General features: G+C 30.8%; 3 protein-coding genes across 7 annotated transcripts in view; 1 reads left to right on the top strand and 2 right to left on the bottom strand.

Moving 5' to 3' along the window:
* LOC655118 (uncharacterized protein) overlaps positions 1-2,412 on the bottom strand; it is a 5,884-nt gene extending 3,472 nt beyond the window's left edge. Inside the window, exons 1-3 of the mRNA XM_961628.4 lie at positions 2,291-2,412; positions 1,950-2,173; positions 1-200 (exon numbers count right to left, since the gene is read on the bottom strand). Of these exons, the coding sequence (XP_966721.1) occupies positions 1-200; positions 1,950-2,173; positions 2,291-2,366 (500 nt within the window). The 5' untranslated portion in view covers positions 2,367-2,412. The remainder of the gene's footprint in view (positions 201-1,949; positions 2,174-2,290) is intronic.
* Positions 2,209-26,668, top strand: Adck5 (aarF domain containing kinase 5). Of its 5 annotated transcripts, none has more exons than XM_064359941.1 (8): positions 2,209-2,293; positions 23,217-23,427; positions 24,005-24,656; positions 24,719-24,884; positions 25,812-25,979; positions 26,034-26,211; positions 26,329-26,490; positions 26,542-26,668. In XM_064359941.1, exons 2-8 carry the CDS (start codon positions 23,231-23,233, stop codon positions 26,645-26,647), a joined length of 1,629 nt encoding a protein of 542 aa, XP_064216011.1. In that variant the 5' UTR covers positions 2,209-2,293; positions 23,217-23,230; the 3' UTR covers positions 26,648-26,668. The 5 variants fall into 5 exon arrangements, with proteins under 5 accessions (XP_064216011.1, XP_064216007.1, XP_064216009.1 ...); XM_064359937.1 differs by having other exon boundaries at positions 2,240-2,378; XM_064359939.1 differs by lacking the exon at positions 2,209-2,293 and adding an exon at positions 15,695-15,969.
* Positions 4,063-10,774, bottom strand: TP53INP (Tumor protein p53 inducible nuclear protein). Its single transcript, XM_961543.5, has 3 exons — positions 10,618-10,774; positions 7,091-7,762; positions 4,063-5,454 (listed from the first exon to the last, which is right to left on the bottom strand). The coding sequence occupies exons 2-3, from the start codon at positions 7,757-7,759 to the stop codon at positions 5,299-5,301; spliced, it is 825 nt and encodes a 274-aa protein (XP_966636.1). The 5' UTR covers positions 7,760-7,762; positions 10,618-10,774; the 3' UTR covers positions 4,063-5,298.

Here is a 26,668-nt window from a genome sequence, read left to right as displayed (position 1 = left end):
CTGTGTTTTTTCTTAATATCGGCCAAAATTAGCACATTTTCGGCCTGGATTTGCCTGCGATAGCGCAAAATCAAACCGGCGTTGGCGTCAGTGTACCCTTCATCGGCCACGTGACCGAAAACGAACCCTTCAGCCCTTATAAAGTCAAAATTGCAAGCTTTAGCCACAGCTAAAGCCTCCAGGTTTCCACAAGCCAGAACCTGGATTTTTTATTATAGTTTTTAGTCAAAACTTACAATTTTACAAACGTAACAAGTATCAGTGTTTGACAATTTTTATTAGTGTTAGTTAGTTAATTACGGCTAACATACAGGGTGAGCCGTCTAAACCCCACAGAAGTATTGAGAGTTCTAACAATGATAGTCATCTGAAAATTTGTACACAACCATAGTCTCGTAGGTCCTGCACAATGAAAATACTTTCAAGATGGTGGCACTTCCGGTTATACCGGAAGTCGCTATCAACTTCCTTATTTTAAATGGAAAGCTATATTTTTTAATGCATTTTTGGAATACTAGAGTTATTTTAAAGTAGTTTTCATAAGCATTCCCTATACCTAAATTTAGCCGTTTACGAAATATTTAGGGTTTTTAATTTTTTTTTTTTGGATTTGCACCTTCCAGTTCAAAAATCGATAACTCTGCCATTTCTAAAAATTTGGAAATACTTTTTAACTCATTTGAAAGAGGAAGCTTAGATCTTTCCTTTGGTGTTTTCAAATTTGTAAAAAAGAATTACAAACTCCAAATTTTTAAAGTTAAGTTTGTAGAACTTTAAGCACGCATAACTCAATTTTTTCAAATGAAATGCCACAAGTTTTATTTCATTAAATCGTAGAGAATTTAATTCTGCATCGATCTGTATTAGCATCCCCTATACTTTTGTTTAATAGTTTTCAAGTTACAATAACTCTTTGTTGAGATTGAGAAATTAAGTCATAGATTGCCATGGAAAAATGTGAGAAATTTAAATTTTTTAAACCAATATTTTATGAATTTATTTTGTTTTTACAGGACGGACAACACAATTTTGAACAGAATTTGTCGTTTGTTTAATCAGAAATGTTTTTATGGCAAGCTATGCAAAAATAGCTGTGGTTAGTAAGAAATTTTCAACAATGTCAAAAAAACCAACATAACTTGAAAATTATCACAGATAGGTATAGGGAATGCTAATACAGATCGATGCAGAAAAAAATTCTCCAATATCTAGTAAAATAAAAATTGGGACATCCCTTTTGAAAAAATTAAGTTATGGGTACTTGAAGTTGTCCAAACATAACCCTAAAACTTTTGGGTTTATTAATTTCTTCTCCAATTTTGAACACACTGGAGAAGAGAGACAGGTTTTCTTTTTTAATTCTCCGAATATGATTTCAAAATCTCTAAAACTAAGCGAGTTACCGATTTTTTAATTGAGAGGTGCAAATCCAAAAATTTTCAAAAAATCTTAAATAGCCCGAAAACGGTTAAACTTAGGTATGGGGCAAGCTGATAAAAACGGACTTAAAATGACTCAACTAATCCAAAAACGCAGTAAGAAACATAGTTTTCCATTAAAAATAAAAAAGTTGATAATGACTTCCGGTATAATCGGAAGTGCCGCCATCTTGAAAATATTTTTATTGAGCCGAACTTAACGAATTATGGCTGAGTACCAACTTGCAGATGAATATCTTTATTAGAATTTTCAATACTTCTAATGCAGGGTTTAGAAGGAACACCCTGTATGAAAGATCACTCTCTTACAGTACGATAAAGTTATACAGTTCCTGTCATTTGCTTAAAGAAAATCTCTCGATGAACAATTTTCGCAGTAAAATAAATCCGTATCTAGTTTTTTTTTTCAGATTTCCTTTTGCTTTATTTTAGTTTTAGTAAAGTGCAATTAAAATAATTATTACTTGACTGGAACATTATTTTAATAAAATCCAAAGCACATAAACTAACCTGGACGCCACAGGGAACCGTCCCTGGGGCAATTTTCCGAATTTCCGTACAAACCCTAGTCATTGTCGCCACAGTTTCGGGGGTAAAATACTTGGACTGGATATAGGGCACATCATGCATATTTTCGACCAAAATGCTGTCGAGTCCGTATTTAAGATACATTTCCGCCTCTTTGCATGCTTTAAACACCAAAGAATCGACCGATTTGTTGCAAAGTGGGGTCCCTGTAATTTGAAATTTGAATTTGGCGCCTAGTTCCTAACCTCGTTTTTTGCACGTGTCATGTGTGTTTTTTTGTGGTGTGAAAAAGTGCCCCCATGGTGTGATTTTAGGGGTGTTACCTGGTAAGGCCCCCACGTGGACCATTCCGACCACTGCACATTTAGTCGTGTGGAATAATTGGCGAAATTTCAGCATTTTTTGTCAAATGTGAGTTTGAGGTTATGGCAAGGGAAGGTGTGCTAACATGCTTAATTTTCCCCTTTTTATTGATTTTATCACATGTTGCTTTTTTTGGAGCATATTTCATAGGTAGTGGCACCCCTTTTTAAGCTTTGTGGGGTAATTACCCAAATTTTCGGGTTTTTTACCGAAAAATAAGTGAGGTTATGTCATATTATAGATAAGTGATTTTTGACGAAATTTATTGTTTTCAACACTTTAGTGCCTTTTGGTTGGGTTTTAAATACAAAGTATTACGTTTTATTTCCGTTTCAGCGAAGAAATGTCGCAATTTTGGCTTTTTTTATTCGTGTCAAAGTTTGAGGTTATGCCAAATTTTATTTAATTTGTTGGCACATTTACGCTAAAAATTGCTTATTTTACGAGTTTTTGTTCAAAGTGGCCGAAAATGGTTATATATTTGGCTTTTCCAAGAACGTAAAGCACGGAAATTTTCACTTTTTTTATTTATCTTTTTTGTGTGATTTTTACCAAAAACCCATGTATTTGTCTTTTTTGAAACGTTAATTGGGGTTAGAAATTAAAAAACTCACTTTTTTCTGGTTAAAACTAGTTTTTTGTGCCTAAATTCACTATTTTGGGACATTTGGGACTACCAGAAAATTCTTAAATTTTTGTCAAAAAAAAAAACGATATTCTTATTTTTTTTAAGCGATTTGGTAAGTTTTTGTGTCAAAAGTAATGATTTTCCATTTTGTCCAAACAAATTATTCGTTTTTTTTTTTTGAGCAATTAAGAAAATGTTTATGGTAAAATCGATTTATTTTGCAAGATTTTTTCAAAGTAACCGAAAAATGAAATTGTTTGTCGAAAAATTACCATTTTTGTGAACCAAAAATTAGTTTTTTCTTTTTTTTGAGTTTTTAACATTTTTATGCTAACTTTTTCTTTTTTTTTGTTTTTTTTTAAAATTCACTTATTTCCGAAATTTTTGTTTTTTTAACATTGTGACCAAATAGTTACCCTTTTTGAGTCATAGACTAGTTTTTTTGGATAAAAATTCTCTGATTTTGCGAAGATTTGTTTAAAGTAACCGAAAATTTTTATATTAGGCTAAAAATTACTTTGTTTTTGACTTTTTGAAACACTCATGAAATTAGTTTAAAGTCAAAAATTGGATTTTTAGTATAAAAATTCACTGATTTCGCGAAGTATCCAAAAAAAATTATATATTCAAGCTGAAAATTACTTTTTTATACAATGTAATATATTTTGAGCCAAAAATTGGAATTTGATTTAAAAATTATTTATATAGGCCGGAAGATCACATATTTATTGATTTTTAACTTATTTATCAACAAAAATTTAAAAACTATCGTTTTTGTATGAAAATTCGAAATCTTTTGCAAATAAACCGAAAAATCATATTCATTACATCAAAAATTATACTTGTTTTTTTAACGTTTAAAGCAAGATTTTGCGTCAAAGACTCACCTATTTGAGATTTCACTCAAAATGACAAAAAAAAAACGAAAAAAATGTTTTTTTTTGCTTTTTTTAAATGTCTTTGGTTGGAAATCATCTTTTGTATTTTAGGAATTAAATTATTCTTGAACGAAAAAACAGATAAACAAAAAACAGGGATTAACCTTTTTTTCTTCTGTCTTTTTTATATATTTCTTTTGGGGTTTGTGTGAAATAAAAGCCAAAATTTTAACGTAATTAATTTTATTGTTTTCAACTTTTTATAACATTTTCTTTGCCTTTCACGCAATTTGTTTGCACTTCATAATAGTAAAAATGAACATTAGCGCATTATTTTAATAGATTACACTCTTTGAACACTTACAAACTGGAATAAAACTCCCTAAGATGCATACATTTTTAGTAACTACCATCTAGTCGTGCTCCATATTTACATACCACTTAGAAATTTAGATTATTCATCAAACCTATAAGAATAAAACAGCAGACACTCGTCGTCACAATCAAACAAAAAAAAACAAAACTGAATTGTCATTTTTTAATACTTGGTAAAAGAGGTGCACACAATTTTTTTCTTTCTTTCTTTACCTTCTTGAAGCCTTTATCTAGGTTTAAAATACAGTAGTGTGACTCGAGAATAAAGGCCTAAAATTAAGTGTTATTATTATTATTATTTGAAAAGGCATTACGGTTTATTTGATGTGAGGATGCCTTTTTTTCTTGATGAGTACATAACAAAGAATTTTACTGGATTTTGTCTGTTTGAGTGTAGCAAGTTTATAAAAAATAGTTTTAGTCAGAACTATAAATCCAGTAATGGGAATCGAAGCTAAGTATTCGAAAAATTGGACGAATTCAAACAACCAAGTAGGTGTTGTTTTTTTGTTGTTGTTGTTGTATTGTTTCTAATTGACTCTAGCTAGTTGTTTATTGTTTTTTCGAAAACTGAGCCCGGATTTGAAAAAAACCAACAAAAATAATTTTTCTCACTAAACGTAATCAATTACAATAAAAATAGACTATATCTCTGTATAATATGTACAATCGTTTCGCATCAAGTGTGCGAAGAAAACGAACAAGAAATAATGCCCGACTTTGGTTCGTTTTCTCACTTTGATGCGACATAAATAAAATAAAATAAAAAAAAAACTATGAAAGACGAACATTAAATTAAATATTTTTTTTTGGTCGCAACAGTTGGTACAGTTCGGTATCCGTCCGTTGAACACAACACGGTGCTTTGGTGGTTTTTCTCCGATTTTCTTCCATAAAACTAACAAAACATAATAATTAAAAAAAAACAGAGACACAACTCGAAGGGTGTTTTAATCAATATTCCCCTTGCGCTGAATTAAAGAGAAAACCATTGCAATATATAGTATATATAAGAAAATTCATGATACACGTCAGTGGTACCGAAAAGTTGCGATTTTGTTGAGATCATTTTTTTGCGTGCACAAGTTTAGCACTTGCGGTTATTGTTGGCGTAGGAACGTTTAGCGCCCTGGGAACGTTCCCCACGTCTTTGTCGGCGATTGCGACTGTTTACTTCACGAGCCTTATTGGTACGGTCCAGAGTGCTGCGGGTGACAAACTTGCACGATTTCTGGATCTGGATCTGGAATAAGAAAAAATAAATAGGTAAAATACCGCTTTTTGCGACTTTTTTATCATTAAAATTGCATTTTTTTCGTGTTTAAACGTTGGATAGAGGGCAGCACGGATGATTCGGGCGGGAAATTTGAAAATTTTAAGGTTAAATTAAAAATGTGCAAGTAAAATTTCAATTTCGGGAACTTTCTGTGCTTTTTTTAAGTTTAAAATCTAGTTTTTATAGAGCTTTTTCTTTGGATTTTTTTTATAATCATAATTTTTGTTTTTTTTTTTAATATATGCTAAAAGAACCAAAATTATTGCAACAAAAAATTCTTTTGTTAAATTCCCTTTTTTTTGTTAAAGCAATAGTGTTTTTTGATTTTTTGGGATGTCAATTCCACTGAAAAAATCGAAACAAAATTACTAGCACAAAAGGATATTGCGTAAAATTCCTATTTCTGAGTCTTTTGTGTTTTTTATTAGTATTACAAAATGCCTGAATTTTTTTTGAATATTCAAACGTTTGATACTAGAGGGCAGTTAAGTTGGCAAAATTCACTTATTGGAATTTTTTTGTCTAGACATTAGATAAACGAAAAAATTTTGTGTAAAATATCTATTTCGAGAGCTTTTTACTGTTTTTTATCATCAACATTTCACTTTTTCGTATTGTTTTTTTTTAATATGTTTTTGTTTAATTCTTTTTTTTATTTTTTTATCATAAAAGCAACAATAGTTCTTTTGATTTTTTGGAATGTTAATTCGAGTAGAGAGAGAAATTCACTTATTTTGCAATATTTTGCTCAAATAAGCCAAAAATCTTATTTTTACGTTGAAAATAGTGATATTTTTGTAAAGTGTTTGTGCAAAAAATGCGCTTCTTTTACAAAATTTCGTCCAAAGTAATCGAAAGATCAAATATTTAAGTCAAAAATTACCTTTTTTTGTTTTTTTTTTGACATGTTTACACCCAAAAACTTAACTTTCTTCTATTAAATACCAGCTCTTTTCGCATAAATTTAAGCCGAAAATTAGTTGATTTTTGACTTTTCTAATCTCTCATGAAACAAGTTTCAAGTCAAAAATTGTATTTTTAGAGTAAAAATTCACTAAATTTTGCCAAAATAGGTAAAGAAATCATGATTTTTTAACATTGTGACCAAAAAGTTAGCTTTTTTTTGTTATAAACTAGTTTTTTGCCTAAAACTTGACTGATTTTGCGAAGATTTGTTTAAAGTAACCGGAAAATTATATATTAAGCTGAAAATTACTTAATTTTTTTCTTTTTTAAACTCTCATCAAATAAGTTTTGAGTCAAAAATTGTATTTTCAGGTTAAAAATTCACTATATTTGCCGAAATAGGCCAAAAAAATCAAGATTTTTTAACACTGTTTCCAAAAAGTTACCTTTTTTGTTATAAATTAGTTTTTTTTTAGTTAAAACTTCACTAATTTTGCAAAGATTTGTTTAAAGTAACCGGAAAATTATTCTTATATTTTCCTGTTGTCCGAATGAACTGTAATTTTGCACACATACGTAACTTCCGTGACAATGCAATATTATTTAGTCAAACACTGCCTGAGGGAGTTAAATGGTAAATTTTTCATATATTTTTATAAAATTTGAAATAACAGTGTTCCTACTTTCGTTTCCTCACCTTTTGGGCGTGCTTGCTCTTGACCCCTTGGCGCTCCTGCTGCTGCAGCACATGGACCCTATTAACACGTGGCGCCCTGTGCACTAAAACGGCGCCTTCATCATCACTATCCCCAGCTTCCTCCACCGCCACCACCACCTCCACCTCCTCGGGTTCGGCCTCCACCTCCTCGAAATGATTGTATCTCCGACCATGGTGCGTGTACACACTCATGCTCGGATGCTCGATGAGGAGGTTCTCCAACGGTGACGTCTCCATGTGCACCGGTCCCGTGGAGATGAAGCACGGAGGCGGTGTGAGGAACCACGACTCCTCCATGGAGGTGGTGGTGGTGACCCGGGGCACTGAATTGGTACGTGTGAGTAGCGCAGGTACTGGAAGCGAGCCGGTGTTGACGACGACGACTCGGTCGGGACTTCGTTCCACCACGATGAGACCGTCGTCATCGTCATCCTCCTGCTCCAGGTTCAGACTCTCCAACGAGCTGGACTTGGAGTTACCCTCGCTGTCGTCGGACCGGCGGTCCACCAGTACCCAGTCGTCTTCCGCTTCGGCGGAAGTCAGTCTTGAGGATGTTGTTGTGTTGCTTTCGACCCCTTCGGCCGCTGTTGATGACGTCGTTTGTGGTAACCATTGATCGATGACGTAACGTGTTAAGTTATGGAACATTGTCTGAAGAAAAAAAAACAATTTTTAACTTATTTTACTATCATGCTGCCAACTTAAGTTCAAAGACAGATTAGACTTGTAATAAAACAAAAGATATACATGACCTGACCTGACCTGACCTGACCTGACCCAGGGGTGTGTAATCGGTATATAACTTTTTTGTTACTTGAAATGTTATCATGCCGTTTTCATTATACGATAGATCGACTTAAAGTGCACAAAATATTTTTTTTATTATACACAGGGTGTTGTATACAGGGTGGTGGACCAAAGTTAAATTTTTTTAAATGGAACACATTTTTGCATAATTGGATTCTACGCAAAAAATAATGTAACTTTATATAAACTATTATGGGTCTATCTCTTTTCGTTTCGGAATTATACAACTTTTCGTTTAAAAAAAGACCAATTTTTGAAAAAATATTGCGAAGTCGCCTATGAATATTTTCGGGGAAATTTGCAACAGAAAAACACCTTGTAGTTTTCGCAAATATACGATTTTTAGTTAAAGCACGTAGATAATATACAAAGTGTTCCAAAACACAAAAAGTTGAATAACTCATTTTTGACTTGTCAATTCGCTGGAACAGTGGACACCCTGTATAATTTCTTTCTTTCTAAACTAGTTAATAAAACAAAGATATAATTAGTCGTTTCGTGATATGGCTTGGCATGTGCTAGAGCGTTGATAGGAACGTGATAGTTGATAATTGAACATATATTTTTGGATTCTCTAATGTTTTATTAGAATACAAAGTGCAACGACGCAATTTAGAGGGAGACTCTTATCTTTAATAATACGCTAATGACACACTTATCAACCACTACCTTCTATTTGGAAATGCCAGACTTTGATATTTGTTCCAATTTATTTCGGACAAAGAAATTTAAAGGCAAAGGAAATGAAGGTAAAAGGAAACTGGAATTGATATTATTGAGATAACAGGAGATTGATAAATAGATAGAGTTTCAAAGGATGAAATGGCTTGCAAATGAGGGAAAAATCTGACGAGGGGAATTTATAATGAGAAGATAAAATTTAAATTATCATGGCACGAGTCTTATGCTGTTAAAAAGCACAAAAAAAGGAATACAAAAAAGATAAATAAACAGACAATAAAAATAGAAATCAGAAACAAACAATAAATGAAATTAAAAATTATCATGGCACGAGTTTCATTTTTGCTGTTAAAAAGTACAAAAAAAGATAAATAAACAGACAATAAAAATAGAAATCAGAAACAAACAATAAATAAATTAAAAATTATCATGGCACGAGTTTCATGTTTGCTGTTTAAAAGCACAAAAAAGAAATACAAAAAAAGATAAATAAACAGATAATAAAAATAGAAATCAGAAACAAACAATAAATGAAATTAAAAATTATCATGGCACGAGTTTCATTTTTGCTGTTAAAAAGTACAAAAAAAGATAAATAAACAGACAATAAAAATAGAAATCAGAAACAAACAATAAATAAATTAAAAATTATCATGGCACGAGTTTCATGTTTGCTGTTTAAAAGCACAAAAAAGAAATACAAAAAAAGATAAATAAACAGATAATAAAAATAGAAATCAGAAACAAATAAATTAAATTAAAAATTATCATGGCACGAGTCTCATGTTTGTTGTTAAAAAGCACAAAAAAGAAATACAAAAAAAGATAAATAAACAGATAATAAAAATAGAAATCAGAAACAAACAATAAATGAAATTAAAAATTATCATGGCACGAGTTTCATTTTTGCTGTTAAAAAGTACAAAAAAAGATAAATAAACAGACAATAAAAATAGAAATCAGAAACAAACAATAAATTAAAGAAATAAAATATAGTGTGTAAAAGTAGACAGCAAATAAATAAAAAGTTTAATTTAGAAAAAATAATTCAAGTTTACTAACAAATGCCTAAAAAAAAGAACCGATATTTCTCAATTTATTTCATAAAATACAGAAGAAAAAAATAAATAAACAATAAAAATAGAAATCAGCTGACAAAAACTAAAACAGTATTGTCGTCAATTCTTTGGCAAAGTGACAAAAATGTGACATGTGAGCGAATTGTGGAAATTCAAAAAAAAATATATGAATAATTTTGAGTCACTATTACGCAACATTGTGAAAAGTCGGGGGTTTTATTTATTACTTTTTTATTTATTTGTTCCACAGATTATTTTAACATAAAACAAAATAGTTTATAGTGCAAAAAAAATACATTAAAATCCTGAAAACGAGCAGATAATTCACAACAAGCAAAATAAGATGTTTTTTTACAACTTCGTGTTATCATAAAACAGCTAATGCAAATATAAAATAAAAAAAATGTTTGTAATAAAATGGCAAACACATTTGATAAAGTTTATTTCAAAATTCGTAAATTAAAAAATATATGATGTAATAATAAAAATAAAATTGTCAGAAATGGACAATGACTTTTTTTTAATAAAAAATGACCATTTCGTTTATTATGTATATTTTTATTTGAACTTTCGGTCCAATGTTAAATAAAAAAATCAGTCAGGTCTTACGCACTTTACGTAATTCAAAATCATTGTTGCTATGGTCTTGGCATTTTTTAAAAAACGAGCAATGGAGAGGGAACCAGGTGATGTCAAATTCCCCTTGCCTCCCTTTCCCCCCTCCCTATTAACAACCGTATTAATCAAGTACGTACGTTTCACTAATTATTGCTTTTTTAATTATGTATTTTCAAAAAAAACATACACACACACATAAAATGTTGGAGAAAATATCAAAAAATTCAGGGTCAAGGTTCAAAAAAATCAAGACGCCATCTCGTCTGCACCACAACTTACAAACAAAATTCGCAAATCCCGTCACATTCTCACATCACTTACGTCTGAATAATAAATACGGTAAAAAAATTGGACTGTGACGCGTTCGTACAGGCAAAACTCGTCGATCGCAGTGACCGCAGGAAACAAAACACAAACAGAAACAACACAGCGCCGACCGCGATCTCTCAGCTGATCGAAGACAAGAGGGGCGGGGCGAGAGGGGAGGAGATACGTCAGCTGTTCGCAATATACACAGCTGGTTGGCGAACCTGCGCATCGAAGCCTACTTTGTTTCGTAATAAAATACGATGGAAAATGTGAAATTTTCACACACATCTACACTGAGAGAGAAAATCGAATTTTTCCGTTGGTTTTGTTTGATTCAAGGGGCGTGGTTTAGCGTTAGATTAATGAAACTGGACAAGGTTTTTTTAGGATCGAGTCACCTTGACAATAAAACTGTAACTAGATGCTCACTTTTTCTGTGTCAATGTTGTGCAATTTTTCCACAAAACGAATATGTTGTAATGGCTAATGATTCACTTTTTTGCTAAAAAACGTAGCTAATTAATTAAGAGTCGAATTCAACTGGCCATGAAATTTCCAAACATAATATTTATTGTTTTGTTTTGAATAGATTTGAATGTGATGAAGTGATCTAATTTTTACATATTCATGCCATTTCTTTTATACTCTTTTTATCAGTTTCATTAAACAACATCCGTTTGTTGTTGCTAATTTCTTATCAAAATGTTGAAAAATCTAAATTCTTCGACGATTTTTCGATAATTTGTCCGAAATAATGAAATAAAACGCAAAACGTGAAAATGTTATTTTTGAGTTTTGAAACAAATAATTTCAGGTTCAAAAACGAACTAAATTGACTGAAACAAGTACAAGTAACAGACATTTTAAGCAAATTTGGTGATTTTTCAGCAAGTTTTAGCGAAATTTTTCGGGAAAAAAAAGAAGAATTCAGTATTTTTCGGACTAATTTTGTTCATTTTTGAATGAAATTTTGCAAAATATTTCCTTTTCTCATTGAAAAAGGCGCTAAATGCCCAAAAATAGCAAAAATTATTAAATTTTCGACTTAATTTGATGATTTTTCGGTCTGTTATTATTATATTATATTATAATATTATTTTTGTTTTGAAACAAATACTTTTCAGGTTCAAAAACGAACTAAATCGACTGAAAAAAGCAAAATTAATAGAAATTTCGATCAAATTTGGTGATTTTTCAGACAGTTTTAGCGAAATTTTTAAAAAGAAAAAAACTTTTCGACTTGGCTTGAATAAAACTTTGCAAAATATTCCCCTTTCTAACCGAAAAAAGCGCTAACTATCCAAAAATAACGAAAAATATGTACTTTTAGATTTAATTTGATGATTTTTCGGTCTGTTTTTGCGACATTTTAAATTTAAAATTTTAAGTCAAATAATGATTTTCTATCAAATGTGATTTTCCTTTCGAATTTTCCCTCAAAAATGAGCTAAATCGAAAGAAACTAACATTCCCATTTATTTTGTGTTTTAGAAAGTTCTTGTAAAAAAAATCAGTCTCGACCTAAAGGTGATTTGTCAAAAAAGGTAGTTTTTACTTCAAAAAAACTCGTTACACCCATTTGACTTTAACAAAATTTGGCGAAATCAGTGCCTTTTTGGTTGAAAAACATGCTCAAAAAATGCAAAAATAACAATTTTGGATTTAATTTGGTGACTTTTATGAAAAAAAAAAAACAGTTTAATTCTAAAACGTGCCTAAATGCTGAAGGAATGCAAAAATAATATTACTTTTGAGCAAAAAGTTCTTGAACCTCTGATTGAAATAATCTAATTTTTACCAACTTTCAGGAGTTTTTTAACTTAGTTTTTATCTCAAAATTCAAAAAAACGCATAATTTACACAATTTTCGATCATTTTTGGTGAAATTCAGGTTCCATTTTATAAAATTTTTGACAATAATTATTTTACTAGTATTTTTGTTTTTCTGGTTAGAAAATGGGTTAAAAAAGGGGTTTACTTTTTGCCGCTTATTTTAACCTTTTGCTAAATGAAAATCTTTAAATTTGGACAATATTATTTCAAAATAACACCAGTTGCCATTTAAAAATAAATAATATATTTTTAATGGTTTGAGAATTCCTCAGATAACCTTAGGTTTATATATGAGTAAATAATGATTGATTGTATACGAGGTGAAGACCTAAACCGATCGTAATTAATTGAGCGTAACATATAGACAATAATTATTATAATTTACAAAATTCAGCAATTTTATATAAGTTATTGAAAGCCATAAACTTAACTAAGAATGAAAGGAAATTCCCAAAGTTTTTTTCGACCTTATTTTTGTTGCACATGTACTAATAAACTTCGCGTGTTTTGGCACATCTACAACGTCTAAACTGAACATTTGTTGTCTATTAATTAGAAGAATGGAAATTTTAATTGTTTTTTTTTGACAATTTTTTGTTTCGTTTAATAAATCGTCGTCTATTTACGTAAAAGTCAACACGATTTATTTTAATTTTATCCGCAACTTATTTTCTCTACAAATAAAATTAAGCATCATGGTCAAGCAAGTTTATTGACCTCTCTTCCATACAGTTAATTAAAAACTGTTTTGACACCACCCCAACATTATGACAGAATTAATTGCGTATCACGTCCTCATTTGCATGTTTTCATACCTACAATGTTTGCCAATTTAAAAATTATTGTGACACACCTTTGCTATTTGGACAGGTTCAAGGGTCTACTTTCGATTTTTCCGACCATTGTATTCGTTTTAATCAAATGACCCGCTTGTGCACGCTGTTTTTTTTTTTGAAAAAAAATCAAATGAGTACAACAGGTGTAAGGTCATTTATTTTCCAAGATTTGGATAAAAAACGCCGAAAATATTAATCGTTTTAGTTCATTTTTTGCGAAATTACGTCAAAAATTACCGAAAAACTCAAAATTTTGTTAATTGGAAAAACACAAAACTTAATTTAAAACGACTTCCATCTATTTTAATGAAGTTATTTTCCTGGTTATTTGGTCGAATAAAACATTATCTTTCTTTTCCCGGATCTTTTGATATTGTTTACAGCCAATAGAGGAACTATTTTTCAAAATTTTGTTAAAAACAAACCGAAATTTTACCAAAAAAGACCGAAAATTGTGAGAATTTTTAAACATTTTCTTTTTTTTTTAGAAAAATTTCATTGAACATCACCGTTTAAATTCCAAAATTCTTATTTTTGATTTTTTGAGACGATTTTTAAGGCAAAATTCGAATATTTAAACATTTTTTTGATATAGAAACTGATTTTTTTTAGAAAAATTTCGCTAAACCAAGATTTCGCCAAACATCAACAAAATTGTTACTTTTTACTTTTTTGCACGTTTTAAAACGCAATTATTTCGCAAAGTTTTTCGAATTTTTATATATTCTTTGAGATAAAAACTATTTTTTTAAGGAATATTTTGCTAAAAACAGTTTTTTGCCGAGAGTTCTCTAAACATCACCGTTTTAAATCCAAAATTATTGTTATTTTTTACTTTTTTTAACGGTTTTTATTTAAACGCAATTACTTAGCAAAGTTCTTCGAATTTTTAGACATTTTTTTGAAATAACCATTTTTTTACAAAAATTTCACAAAAAACTCAGCTTTTTACCGAGATTTCGCTAAATCTCACCGTTTTAAATTCAAAATTGTTGTTACTTTTTACTTTTTTGAACGGTTTTTATTTAAACACAATTATTTCGCGAAGTTCTTCGAATGTTTAAACATTTTTTTGAAATAAAAACTAATTCTTTTTGAGAAAAATTTCGCAAAAAACTCAGCTGTTTACCGAGATTTCGCTAAACATCACAATTTTAAATCCAAAATTGTGATTTTTTACTTTTTTGGACGTTTTTTAAACGCAGAGACATCAATTTCAATTTAATTCGGTAGTTTATCAAAAAAATTAAATAATAAACAAATAAATAAATCAAAATAAAAATGTTTTTGCTTCAAGAAGACTCGAAGAAGTTATTTTTTGTTCGAGTTTTTTTGAGGCAGCAACTTTTTTTTTTGAAAAATTACCTAATTTAGTCGAAATTTTTTAGGTTGAGACTGATTTATTTTGCCAGAACTTTTCAAAATACACTCAAAATTCATAAGATACATGGAAATTAATAAATGTTTTTTCGATTCAGCTCATTTTTGAGCTAAATTTCATCAAAATAAGCCGAAAACCACAACATTTGGTCGAAAATTACATCATTTTTGCTAATTTTTGGTGTTTTTCATTCAAAAAGGGAAATATTTTCCAAAATTTTATACAAACCAAACCAAAAAAACAACAAAATTAGGCCGACATATACTGAATTTTTTTTTTCGAAAAATTTCACGAAAATTGGCTGAAAAAAAAAAACAAATTTGATCGAAATTCTTATTAATTATAACTATCTGTTTATTTATTTGAAATTTATGTTTGTTTGTTAGCGAAACTTCGTCGAAAATGTAAATAATCTTCATTAATTCTAAGCAAATTGTCGAAACGTCGCGACGAATTTAAAACTGTTTTATATGTCATTTGTTCTAAAGAAGGGGTCATTTTCATTTTGGGTGACTGTACTTTGTCCAGAACTGGCAATTTTGTCGGTAAAACGTATTTTCATCAAAAATTGATTGCTTTTCAAGCAATTGAATTAAAAGAACAAGTATTTTTGTTTAAAAAATCACGTCCGAAATTTTTACAAATTCGTACAGTTTTGTAAATGCGAGGTCAAAGCATTCCCCTCTTACTTTCAGCGCACGCGACCTTAATTAAATCACAAAAAACGGCAAAATAAAGCAAAACGGGTCATCCGCCCACAAGCAGAAGAAGAAGAAGAAGAAAAAAATTTCATTGTTGTTTCACATAAAAAATAAGAGACTCACCTTAAATTAGTGTGTTGTGTATTGTTTGTTGAAAATGATGCGAACTTGATCTAACGACGTCTTCGTTACAATAAAGCTGCAAAACACCAAAAATTGTGTTACTATATTTAGACGAAAAGCCGACGACCTAAAATCTTTTATCGCAAAATTGCGCATCACTCACAGACACACACTTTTTCTTACGTGCGTATTCTACGACTAAACGAATTGTTGAAACGTAACAACAACAACAACACAAGAAAATAACAGTTTTATTATCACACGATTGCGCGTTATTATTTTGAAAAAAGAAAAATTGAAAGTGAGCGAAAATTCGCTGAAATTGGAACGGAATAAATTACAATTTCGCGTTTACATTTTTGCGGCTTTACGACACTTAATAATTCATAGAACGATAGATAAAGGGTTCAGTCACTAACATCGCGCCTTCGTAATACTTTGGTCGGAAAAAAAAGTGATAACTAAGGTAAACTAGATTGACACATCTTGGGTAAGTCCAAACACTTGTTGCTTTGTAATTTATGATAATATTCAAGGAGAATAATGGACGTTTTTTTTATTTTTATTTTGAAGAGATATTAATCATATGATAGAATCGTTTTTTATAATAATAATAATTTGCAAATTATAAGGTGGTGACAGTTTCGAAGGCTAAAGTGACACAATTTCATATTACAATTGCTCATATGAAACAGAAATAAAATTTGATAAGATAACTGTGCCGCTTTTACGACAAGCATTGTAATTAAGTATGGAGTAACCGCCATAACCACTTATCCACGTTTCATTATCATTTTTATCAATTAAAGTGTTTGAAAACGTGACTAATTTTCAAATTTTTCATTTGGCGATTCAAATTTCCCGCGCACAACCGTAGCCATGGTTACTCCTACAGTTGCTAGGTTACAAGAAATGTAAAGTACGACAAATGGGTATTTGAAAATTTGTGTCAGTTTCTTTTTTTGCACAGGGGTGTTTTAGCGAAAATTATTTTCAAATGTACAGGGTGTTTCCAAAGTTATGTTTTTTTAATGGAACACCTTACGTTGTATAACATTTTTAGATGAAGCTTTTAATACTGATGTTTTGTTATTGATTGATTTTGTTTAGTTTTTAAAATACTTAATATTTTTGGCGAAAACACGCATTTTTGAAAAATTATTACATAAAAACTAAGAATCGTAAAAAACTAGGAAGAAAATTTAAACTTTAAGGTTATATGTTTTTTAGCTCACTGCTGTCAAGAAAATAAAAAAATTAAAAAGTTTGTTGCAATTTGAATAATTTAAAAATTTTAAATGGAACACTATTTTTTATTTTCGCATATAAATGACTTTTAAATTGTCTTTCTAAAAACATTAGCAGTTAAGTGCCTCTTCTGATTACTCAAAAGATATTTAACTATAAATTACCAGATTTTTTTAGTTATTAGGTAACTTTAGGCATTTAAAACCTCTGTTTTTAAATAGAGTTTAATAACTTTTGAAAAGCAAAATCAAAAAATAGTTTCTTTTAGCTTTTTCATATTATTCAACATTTAATATACTTCTTATTTTTTTCAAGTCCCACTTTTCTAGGAATATTAGTTTTTGTCAAAAAAATTAAATTATTTTAGAAACTAAACAGAAACATTTCTGAAACATCCTGTATGTATTTTTCATACTTTGAAAAAAATAACATATTAGTTTTTTGGCACAAACATGTTCTACGTTTACTAAAAAAAGTATTTTTTTAAAAATTATTAATAAAAGTCTACAAATTACGTAAGCATGCAAAATTTCTGTTCATGCAAACAACAGGAACTCCCAAATGTGAAAGTCAGACGGTTAATAATTGATACTGTTTAAAGCACGAACGAGCTTAATAAATGAGTTGAATACAATATTTTTTCGTTGCGTGCAAATAAATTTGAAATTATGAAATTAGGTATTCACAAAAAAGAATACATAACGTTCAATAGAATAATTCAATAATCAATGATAAAAATATTTGACTTTTTTTATTAAAAAATTGTAACATACAGGTCATGTTTGAATTTTTGGCCACCTGTATGCACCTTGAATAAACCCACTTTTTGTGACCATATCAAGGTCAAAAATCTCTCCACAATCATGTATGTCTAGACCAGTCAGACGAGCATTTATCTGTTTTTTAACCCAACAAGATAAGGGTAATTTACCCTTTCAGATAACGTCATTTCCCTTAGTGTTTACTTAAACCTGCCGTACAGTTTTAATAGCAGGAAACGCCTTTTCCTGGCGTCAGCAAAACTGGAGTAAAAAATCGTCAAGTGCCAAATGTTGTTACATAATGAGCCGAACTGGTTTAGAAAAATCTTATCTACATGAAAATACGGTCCTGGAATTAATTAGCTCACCTATGGTGGGATAGAAGGTTAAATCAACCGGCCAGGGTCACATTGCCAAATTAATTTTATTATTAAAGAAAAAAAAAACATTTTTCCCAATTTTTTTCCAAGTGGTTATGCGTTTGCGTCATTAAACCAAACCTTCTCTAAATAACGCGAGCCAAGTGTGCCAAATACCATTTTTTCGCGTACTATTAATAGCAACTAAACTTGAATACGTTATAGATCGCTTATTATCTATTCTAATTTTCCCGACACGACTCGGGCGCGTGCAAGTGACGTCGACAAAACACCACGAAAAAATTAAACATTGAACGATAATTAATTGTTGGATGAGAATTTTTAACGAGTTGACAATTAGGAATTGTGGGCAAATTATTTCGATTCGAGGAAATTTTCGCAAATTAACTGCGTCCAAAAATCGTTGGCAAAGCGAGAAAATCCCAAAGATTTTATCATCGTATTTATTTTGATAATTTTAAAATAATTCTGACATCAGGCGCTCGAAATACATACTTGAACCAAACCTTGTTTTTTTTATATACGCGTACATAAAATTGCGTTTTTACAGCTGTTGTAACCTAGTAACCGATTAGTGACCATGGCAACAGCAGTGGCCTTGAAATCGCGCGGGATATTTGAATACTGTAACTATTATTTTTATTTTTTCCAGTATTTTCATATCAGGTAGATCAGTTTAGACATTTTTGGACACTTTGATGTAAAACTAACAGCTGACAGTGTTATTTTAAAAAAAATACAGGGTGTTTTTTAAGCGTCAAAATTTTTATTTCAAAATTTTTGTAAATGTTTCTGTATTTACTTGGATGATAATCATTTTTTTTTAGTACAAAGTGTAATACCATGAGATCGAAAATGTACTGAATTAGAGCAAGCGGTACCTGCGGAACTTTAGCCACATTTTAGCCATTTATTTACGACGTTGGTTTTACATAGCCTAAGATGTGGCTAAAGTTACACTTCACTTCCAAGGCTTGCTCTAATTCATCATTTTCGATTTCATGTTATAATACTCCTAATGTGGGGTTTAGACGGAACACCCTGTATAGTTAAGGGGTGTTTTAGGTTATTTTCATAAAAAGCGAGCTCAAAAGTGGGAGATTAGTACGTTTGTCACTGGGTCATCGACCCACTTGCTCATTTCGCTTTGTTTGCCGTCAACATTTCACAACTAATTAAGAGGACGAAAAAAATTATCCAATTTTCTCTCGTTTTCGATTTTTCACAGACGACTTTGTTGTGTTGTAAGTCTGTGCATCATCATCATCATCATCATTTTGTTTTTATTCGTCTCGGCAAAAGCAAACTTCGATGTTTGTCTTGGAATTATCCGAAATGAGCAAAACAACTATCAGCGAGTCTCGTTTACGTCGACTACAACGGACGGACGAACGGGGCAATAACCAGAAAATAATAGAAGCAGAAATCGTAGAAAAGTAATTGCGAGCGTTGCTGATTTACTCGAGGAAAAATGCGTTCGTTATGTGTTGACTTTCTTTGTTTTCCACAAATTTACTTCAAGAGAAACAATGGATAAAGATCAAATAATATAATAAATCAATTAATAAGTTTCATTCTGTAAAACTGAATGTAAAAGTCATAAAGCAGAACAGTTATTTTTTTTGCTTAGAATTTTAATAGTCAAGGCAAATACCTTCAAAAAATTGAAAAAAAAAATTTTAAACTCACTCGAGCAAAGTTTTATGGACTTTTATATGTCTTTACAAGCCTCTGGAGTTGTTAAAAGACCCAAAAAGTCCATACGTTCGATTTTTCGATGTTTGATTTTTTCAATTTTTGTCGAGATTTTGGTCGATTTCCGGTACTCGGGACATTTATCAAAAAATAACTCTGGATTTATTAGAGATAACTCAATGAAAAGTATTATCGTTGGAAAGCTCTTCAAATTATCTATCTTTTTCAAAAAAGATCATTGTTCTCCGGGTAATAGTTTTCGAGAAAATTGCAAATAAAAGCAAAAATTGGTCAAATTTTAAAAAATTCATAACAAAAAAACTATTGGGAATTTGGCAATTTTCTCGATGCCAATCGATTCCCCGGATCATTTTGCATAGGTGTGTATCAAAATAGTTCCACTTTTTAGAATAGTTTAGCCGTAATTGAGAAAATAAAAATAAATAAAAAAAATTAACACCCTTCCTTAAAATAGGCCAATTTTAAAAGTATCTTATCTTATAGATTTTGATGTGCTCTTTACGATGAAAAAAAGGCTGAAATTATCACTAGCTTTTTTGATTTTCTTCTTATTTCGATTTTTTATACTTACTAGAAAAACAGCAACCAAAATATCGGTTATCAATTAAAAAAAATTAAAATGTTGACTAAATGACTTGACCTGACCTGACCTGTTCGAGATTTTTTTTTGAAAAATGACATATTAAAAATATTAATTTTGTGCATTACTTTAAATTTCGTCTGTATTTAAAAAAATCTTTCATTTTTTACCAATTTGTCTGTTGTATTTTACTACTATTTTGACTATATTTTTTCTCAATTACTCAAATTAGTTTCATATTTGAAATCAGTGGCCAAAAACTGACTCGTATACAGTGTACAGTAAAACCTCCGTTAATGGACACCTCCGAATAACGGACACCTCTTCACAACGGACAATTAAAGATTCCCCATCGGTGTCCGTTGTTCAGAGGTTTTACTGTATTATCAGAAAAAAGTAATTATATGGAAGTTGATTTTTAATTAAAAATAGGGTAAAAATAATAAAAAAGAAAGAAGATGGTCTCAGTTGGGACAACCTGTATATTGTAATAAAATCTGAACAATTTGCAAATTATTACGAAAATGGTGAAATTCATTTAGCTATCAACCTTACATCATTGCACTTGACATTTAAAACAGAAACCAGTCATAATAATATTCCGAAAACATCCGAGAGCATGAGACAAAGGTTACGAAAAAATTTCGCTTAATCACAAACAGAATTATCAGTATAATTATACGATGTAATTTCCCAAACTGTCTGTAAGAAATAAACCCAACTTTTGTTTGCCCAAATCTGTTATCACCACAATGCGTAGGTGTCTAGATCTTGTGTATTTTTAATTTATTTCAAGGACACATTTTTAACCATCTCTCATCCCAGGTGGCTATGATAACAAAACGCAAAACAATTTAAATCACAGTTCAAATCAAGGTTTTTCGAAATTAACAATTAGAGATGCGTACAATGAAAATGCCAGGCTGTCTAGTAGGCCGGCGCACACTAACAAAACAAAATCACCGCGCATGCGCCCTTCATTGTCCATCTCACTCTCACCCCATCCCCTACACATCTCTCTCTCCCTTTCACCCGCAATATTGCATCATCGATCCAAGCGGTCGTTTTGAATCACCCAAAAGAACAAAGAAATTTGGTCGAATTTTTGTGCAACAAACAACAATCAAGTATGTATGGTTGCGTAATTGCCATGACAACGCCTATCAGCTGATTGGCGGATTTGTTGACAGTCGTGATTATTTTCAGTTTTTTTTTGGCAAAGGTGACTTGATTAATTGATGACATACCTTAAGTTTGCGGTTACGTCGAAAACAACGGTAGATGGGGTCGAAAAACACAAAGTCTAACTGGTCTCAACAAGCACAGCAGCATTCAGCCCAGTGCAGGCGCTGAATAAACCATTTTTCAGGGGTTTGCATGGGTCTGGGTCGGGGGTAGTGCGGGGGTACGTCCCCTCTCACTCTAACACGTTTGGTTCGACATCAGTCTGTCTCACTTGTCGGATGTTGCGCACTAACGTTGTGTTTTGATCGCAGTGGCTTGTGATTTTATTTGTTTTTTGGTAAATTAGACAATTAGAGTCATCCGAAGACTAGATCGGATAAATGATTTAATAAAAATGGCAAAAACTTGTTGGTTTTTACAATAAATGGGTCTGACGACACGGCAGTTTGTTTAGTTTTATGACTTTGGTAATAAAATCGTAAAATGTACTTTAGTAAAGGCAGCGTTATGTATTCGGTGAGTCATTTATAAATCTTCGTGTCATAAAATTCAAATAGAAAATTTAACACTTTTCACGTTTTTTTTTTATTAAAGTGTACGTGACTATAAATAGGACGTGTTCATTTACGAATCATACTAATTTGGTGCGTTTTTATTGGCTGTTGCGTTGTTGGGGTCCACTGGCGTAACATACGGTGAGGTATTGGGGTTCTACCATTTAATTATGTTGGCAATATTTCATGATATAAAAAGTATCCTTAATTTAGTAAATTACAAAAAATAAAAAAATTACGTTTTCTAATAAATTGGTACACCTGAGCTGACCTGACCTGACCTACTAGATAAATCATATTTTTGCTCGATTTGAACGATATAAATGTAAAAAAAGGAATTTTTTTAGCTAAAAATATGGTTAAACTCCCGAAAAATGCAAAAATTATATCATTTTCGACAAAATATGTTATGAGCTAGATCTGAAAGTACAAAAAATACATTTTTTAGTCAAATTTAGCCAAAAAAATGAGGTTTTTTTGTAGAGTTTGAAGAAAAGGCAAAAATTGCTGCTTGAACGAAATTTCACCAAATACATACTTGAGTATTTGTTTTCATCCTAAAGAAATGTTTAAACTTTCGAATGAAAGAACAAAGTTAAATAAAAAGTTTGTTTGTGGTCTAAAAAACTTTTTAAAGTTTCGCAAAAGCCGCAATTAATGTTTTATTGTTTTTTTTCTTAAAAACGTGCTTAAACCATCGAAAAAGGCAAACGTAACTCAGTTTCGATAAATATTCAAATTTTGTGATTTTTTTTTCGTATTTTTTCATAACTTTTTTTTCTTATTATATCGTATGTTTTATTGCGTTGTATTATTTTTATTATTGTATTTGTCCTGTTATTGGAATTTTGTAATTCTGTTGGACAATAAAGCATTTATTTATTATTTTATAAAAAAAATATTTATTTAATAAAAAAAAGTGTTGAAAAGGTCAAAATAACGTCAGCTGCGACTATGATATGTGATTTTGCGACTTATTTGAGTGAATTCTGACTTAAAAACATGCTTAAATTAGGTGTTTTGAACGAAATTTTGCAAAATATGTAGATTTTTGTCGAAAAAGGCATTTTTAAGTAAGAAACTTTGCCAATAGCTTGAAAAATCCCAAAAATCGAATTAATTTTAGGCACATAAAAAACTCAAAAATTTTCAAAAAACTATGTATTTGATATACACTTCTATCAAAGTTCCAAAAAAGTATAAAAACCCAGAAAAATATAATAATTTGTGATTAATAATAAGTTTTAGTTTTAGTATAGCGTGTAATTGATTAAACCAGTGGCGTAGTCTACATTTTTAAAATTTTCTTTCAGGTATAGTTTAAAAAATGAACAAGTTCGGCCGCTGCCTTGTAACATTAAACCGCCAATTCCGAACTTCCACACAAACTCGGACCCGAAAAAAGCCTTTTTCTCTTCGAAATGTCACAATTGTCGGAAGTCTGGCCTTTGGAGGTGGCATTGCTGCTTCGAAAACTGACGAAAAATACCTCAGTTTCGTCGGGGGAATCCCCCGATTCTGTCGGTAGGTTTTTTGTGCGCTAGGTTTAGTTTACAGATATCTAAAGGTTAGGATGTGAAACGACGTACAAATAAAACGTTCCCGTTCCCGATAGTTCCGTTAATGTCACCAGAGAGCGCAGTTTCAATGAATTGGAAAAAATGGTTGTATTTGTATAACGGTTAACACATAACAAATGAAAAAATACAGGCAGATAGAACATTAAATTGTTGATAGTAATGCTAAATAATTATCGTAGACTATATTTAAAAAAAATTCGCACTCTGTCCCATATTTTTCAAGACGCTGGGAATACGGTTCGAGATACAAAAAAAGTGTAAGGAACAAAGTTGTAGAGAATGAAATTTGCTATAAAAAAAGTCTGCATTTTTTCTAAGTAATTAATGAATTGGTTGGATTTAAATTAATTTAAAACGATTTGGCGCCGGGCGTTCGAAGCGCCCTTCTTTACCCCATCGTACTATTTGTTTGGGTGCAATTTTGTACCTCGTTTCGTCTCCTAACTTATAGTCCTCCGTAGTTCATCTGAGAGCTTGAATACTATTTTCAAAAATAATAAAATAAAAAATTAAAAATGCAGCTCAATAAAAACTGGTCTCCTCATCTCCCTGGACTATTACTTCTCCATGCTCGGTTTAACCGAATCTGACCCAAATTACGAACTAATGATGAGCCGCATCCACCAAAGAGCAGCCGATCGCATCCTCGCAGCATGTCTCACAAACGGGGGGCCTTACATAAAAATGGGCCAAGGTCTAGTCTCCATGTCCCACATCCTCCCCAAAGAATACACCAAAACATTGAAAGCCCTCCAAGACAAGTGTCTCCCACGCCACCCCAACGAACTAGTCAAACTATTCCAAGAAGATTTCCAAAAAACCCCCGATGAAATTTTCGAAAATTTCGACCCGAATCCAATCGCAGCAGCCAGTTTGGCTCAAGTCTACAAAGCCAAGACCCAAACTGGCGAAGAAGTTGCCGTTAAAGTGCAATATATCGATTTGCAAAAACGCTTTTTAAGCGACGTTGCCACAATTAAATTATTATTGAAAGTGGTGGGGATGATGCACCCGAATTTTAACTTCGGTTGGGTGCTTGAGGAGGTTGCTGATACGTTGAAACAGGAGTTGGATTTTGTTAATGAGGGGAAAAATGCGGAAAAGTGTGCCAAAGATTTGGAAAAGTTTGATTTTGTTCATGTGCCTAAAATCTATTGGGATCTCACAAGCACGGTATTTTTTTTTAGGTAGTGAAAATAGGGAATTGAGGCTCTAATCACAAATTTTCGTTTTAGAGGGTTTTGGTGATGGAATATATCGAGGGTTGTAAGATTAGCGATGTTAAGTTTTTGAAGGAAAAAAAGTTTTCGTTGAAAGATATCAATAATAAGTTGTTTGAAATTTTTGGGCATCAGATTTTTCAAACAGGGTTCGTTCATGGGGACCCGCATGCTGGAAACAGTAAGTATTTTCAAAAAAAAGTCAATTTTTGGTGCTAAACGCCTCCAAGTTCGAAAAAAGTTAAAAAATTAATGTTATTTTTGATGATCCATTGACTTATTTCAGCACATTTTTACAAAAAAAAAAAAAAAAAACGTGTTTTGGCGAAAAACGTTTTTTTTTTTAATCCAAAAAAGACTAAAACGGTCGAAACAATGTTATTTTAGATTATTTGGATCATTTCATTTGTGATTTTTTCGATCGAAATGTTGCAAAAAACTGAAATTTGAGTTCAAAAAAGTGTTTAAAACTTATTAAAACGCAATTATCGACCAAGTTTTCCATTTTTTTCGGCTAATTTTTGACGAAATTTCGCTAAAAAACGAAGTAACTCGACAAATAAGTTAAAATATCACCACTTTTGATAATTTTTAACCAATTTCAAAGATAAGTTTTAAGAAATTAACAGCAAAAACCTGCTTTTAAACACAAAAAACAAAAATCATTTATGTTTTTTAACACCTAATACGTTAAGTTTTTACTTCAAAACGTTCTTAAACCACCAAAAAAGAAAACAATTTTATTTATTTGGCCAAACCAAAAATAAAATAAGATAATTTCGAACTATTTTAATAAATTTAAGAGAAGTTTTAAAGGAATTTCCTAAAATGATAGATTTTACTTTAAAACTTTTCAAATACCTACTTGATAAATTCAAAAAATGTCTTTTTTTCAGTTTGATTTTAATTTTGCAAAAAACTAAAATTTTATAAATCTAAAAGCTCGAGAACACATTTGTGTAAAATTTGTCGAGCGAAATTTCAATTATAATTGAGTTTGTAAATAAAACGCAACAAAAATTTAATTTTTGCTTAAAATGGCACAGAAAAATGTTTAAAAAAATTTTGTTTTTTTCACATTTTTTTTGTATTTTTTTTTTAATTGTAGTTCTGGTACGACGAGTTGAGGGCAAAACCCAACTAGTCCTCCTGGACCATGGCTTATACCAAAGACTAAAACCGCAAGAAATGGTCGCTTTGAGCCACATGTGGAAAGCCATAGTATTACAAGACCACGCACAAATGAAATTCTATTCGAAACAATTAGGAGTTGAAGGTAATTTAAAATTTTAAATTGTAATAATATTTTTTTACATGGATAATTTAATAGATTATGTGGTTTTTGCCGAAATTTTAACACAAGCGCCTTTGCGACGCCACAAATTCAAATTACACATAAGATTGACTGACGAAGATTTGAAACACATGACTGAAATTGCAAGGACACGGTTTGATGCTATAATGAAGGCTTTGAGGTTGATGCCCACTTCTCTCCTACTTGTTATCAGGTAAAAAAATATAGTTATCAAATAAAAAAATATAGTTATCAGATAAAAAAATATAGTTTGAGTCACTCATTCGCTACGTTTGTATTTTTTTTAAATAATATATAATTTTTTTTCTAGAAATTTGAACACAATCCGAGCTATAGCATACGACCATGGCAGTCCCATTGATAGATACACTGTTTTGGCAAGGGCTGCTACTAAAACAGCCCTTAAGGACGAAAGTTCGTCGAAAAAATTCCTCAAAGCTCCGTTGAAAATCTACTTCGAAGTTGTTTTATTGTAAGTCGTTTAAAAACATCAAATTTATGTGAATTAATTCGTTTGTTTCAGCTTAAATAGGCTCAATTTGTGGTTTAGAAATGTGATATATAATTTATTGGTTAGTTTAGGTTTGCTTCCAGATTTGAAGCAAATCATTGTTGTTCCTCAGGTTTAAAATAAATTTATTTGTGTTTTA

Source organism: Tribolium castaneum, chromosome 1 (assembly GCF_031307605.1).
Source record: "Tribolium castaneum strain GA2 chromosome 1, icTriCast1.1, whole genome shotgun sequence".
Taxonomy (NCBI): domain Eukaryota; kingdom Metazoa; phylum Arthropoda; class Insecta; order Coleoptera; family Tenebrionidae; genus Tribolium; species Tribolium castaneum.
The sequence above is the reverse complement of the archived record's forward strand: the minus strand, read 5'-3'. Positions and strand labels throughout refer to the sequence as shown.

What these genes read in the sequence shown, in the direction of transcription:
- Adck5 (XM_064359941.1), top strand. Translation starts at nt 23,231, where the DNA reads ATGAACAAGTTCGGCCGCTGCCTTGTAACATTAAACCGCCAATTCCGA. An exon ending in GGACCCGCATGCTGGAAACA is followed by an intron (nt 24,885 to 25,811) that starts GTAAGTATTTTC and finishes TTTTAATTGTAG; the next exon opens with TTCTGGTACGACGAGTTGAG. An exon ending in TACTTCGAAGTTGTTTTATT is followed by an intron (nt 26,491 to 26,541) that starts GTAAGTCGTTTA and finishes CGTTTGTTTCAG; the next exon opens with CTTAAATAGGCTCAATTTGT.
- TP53INP (XM_961543.5), bottom strand. Translation starts at nt 7,759, where the DNA reads ATGTTCCATAACTTAACACGTTACGTCATCGATCAATGGTTACCACAA. An exon ending in AGAGCAAGCACGCCCAAAAG is followed by an intron (nt 5,455 to 7,090) that starts GTGAGGAAACGA and finishes TTCTTATTCCAG; the next exon opens with ATCCAGATCCAGAAATCGTG.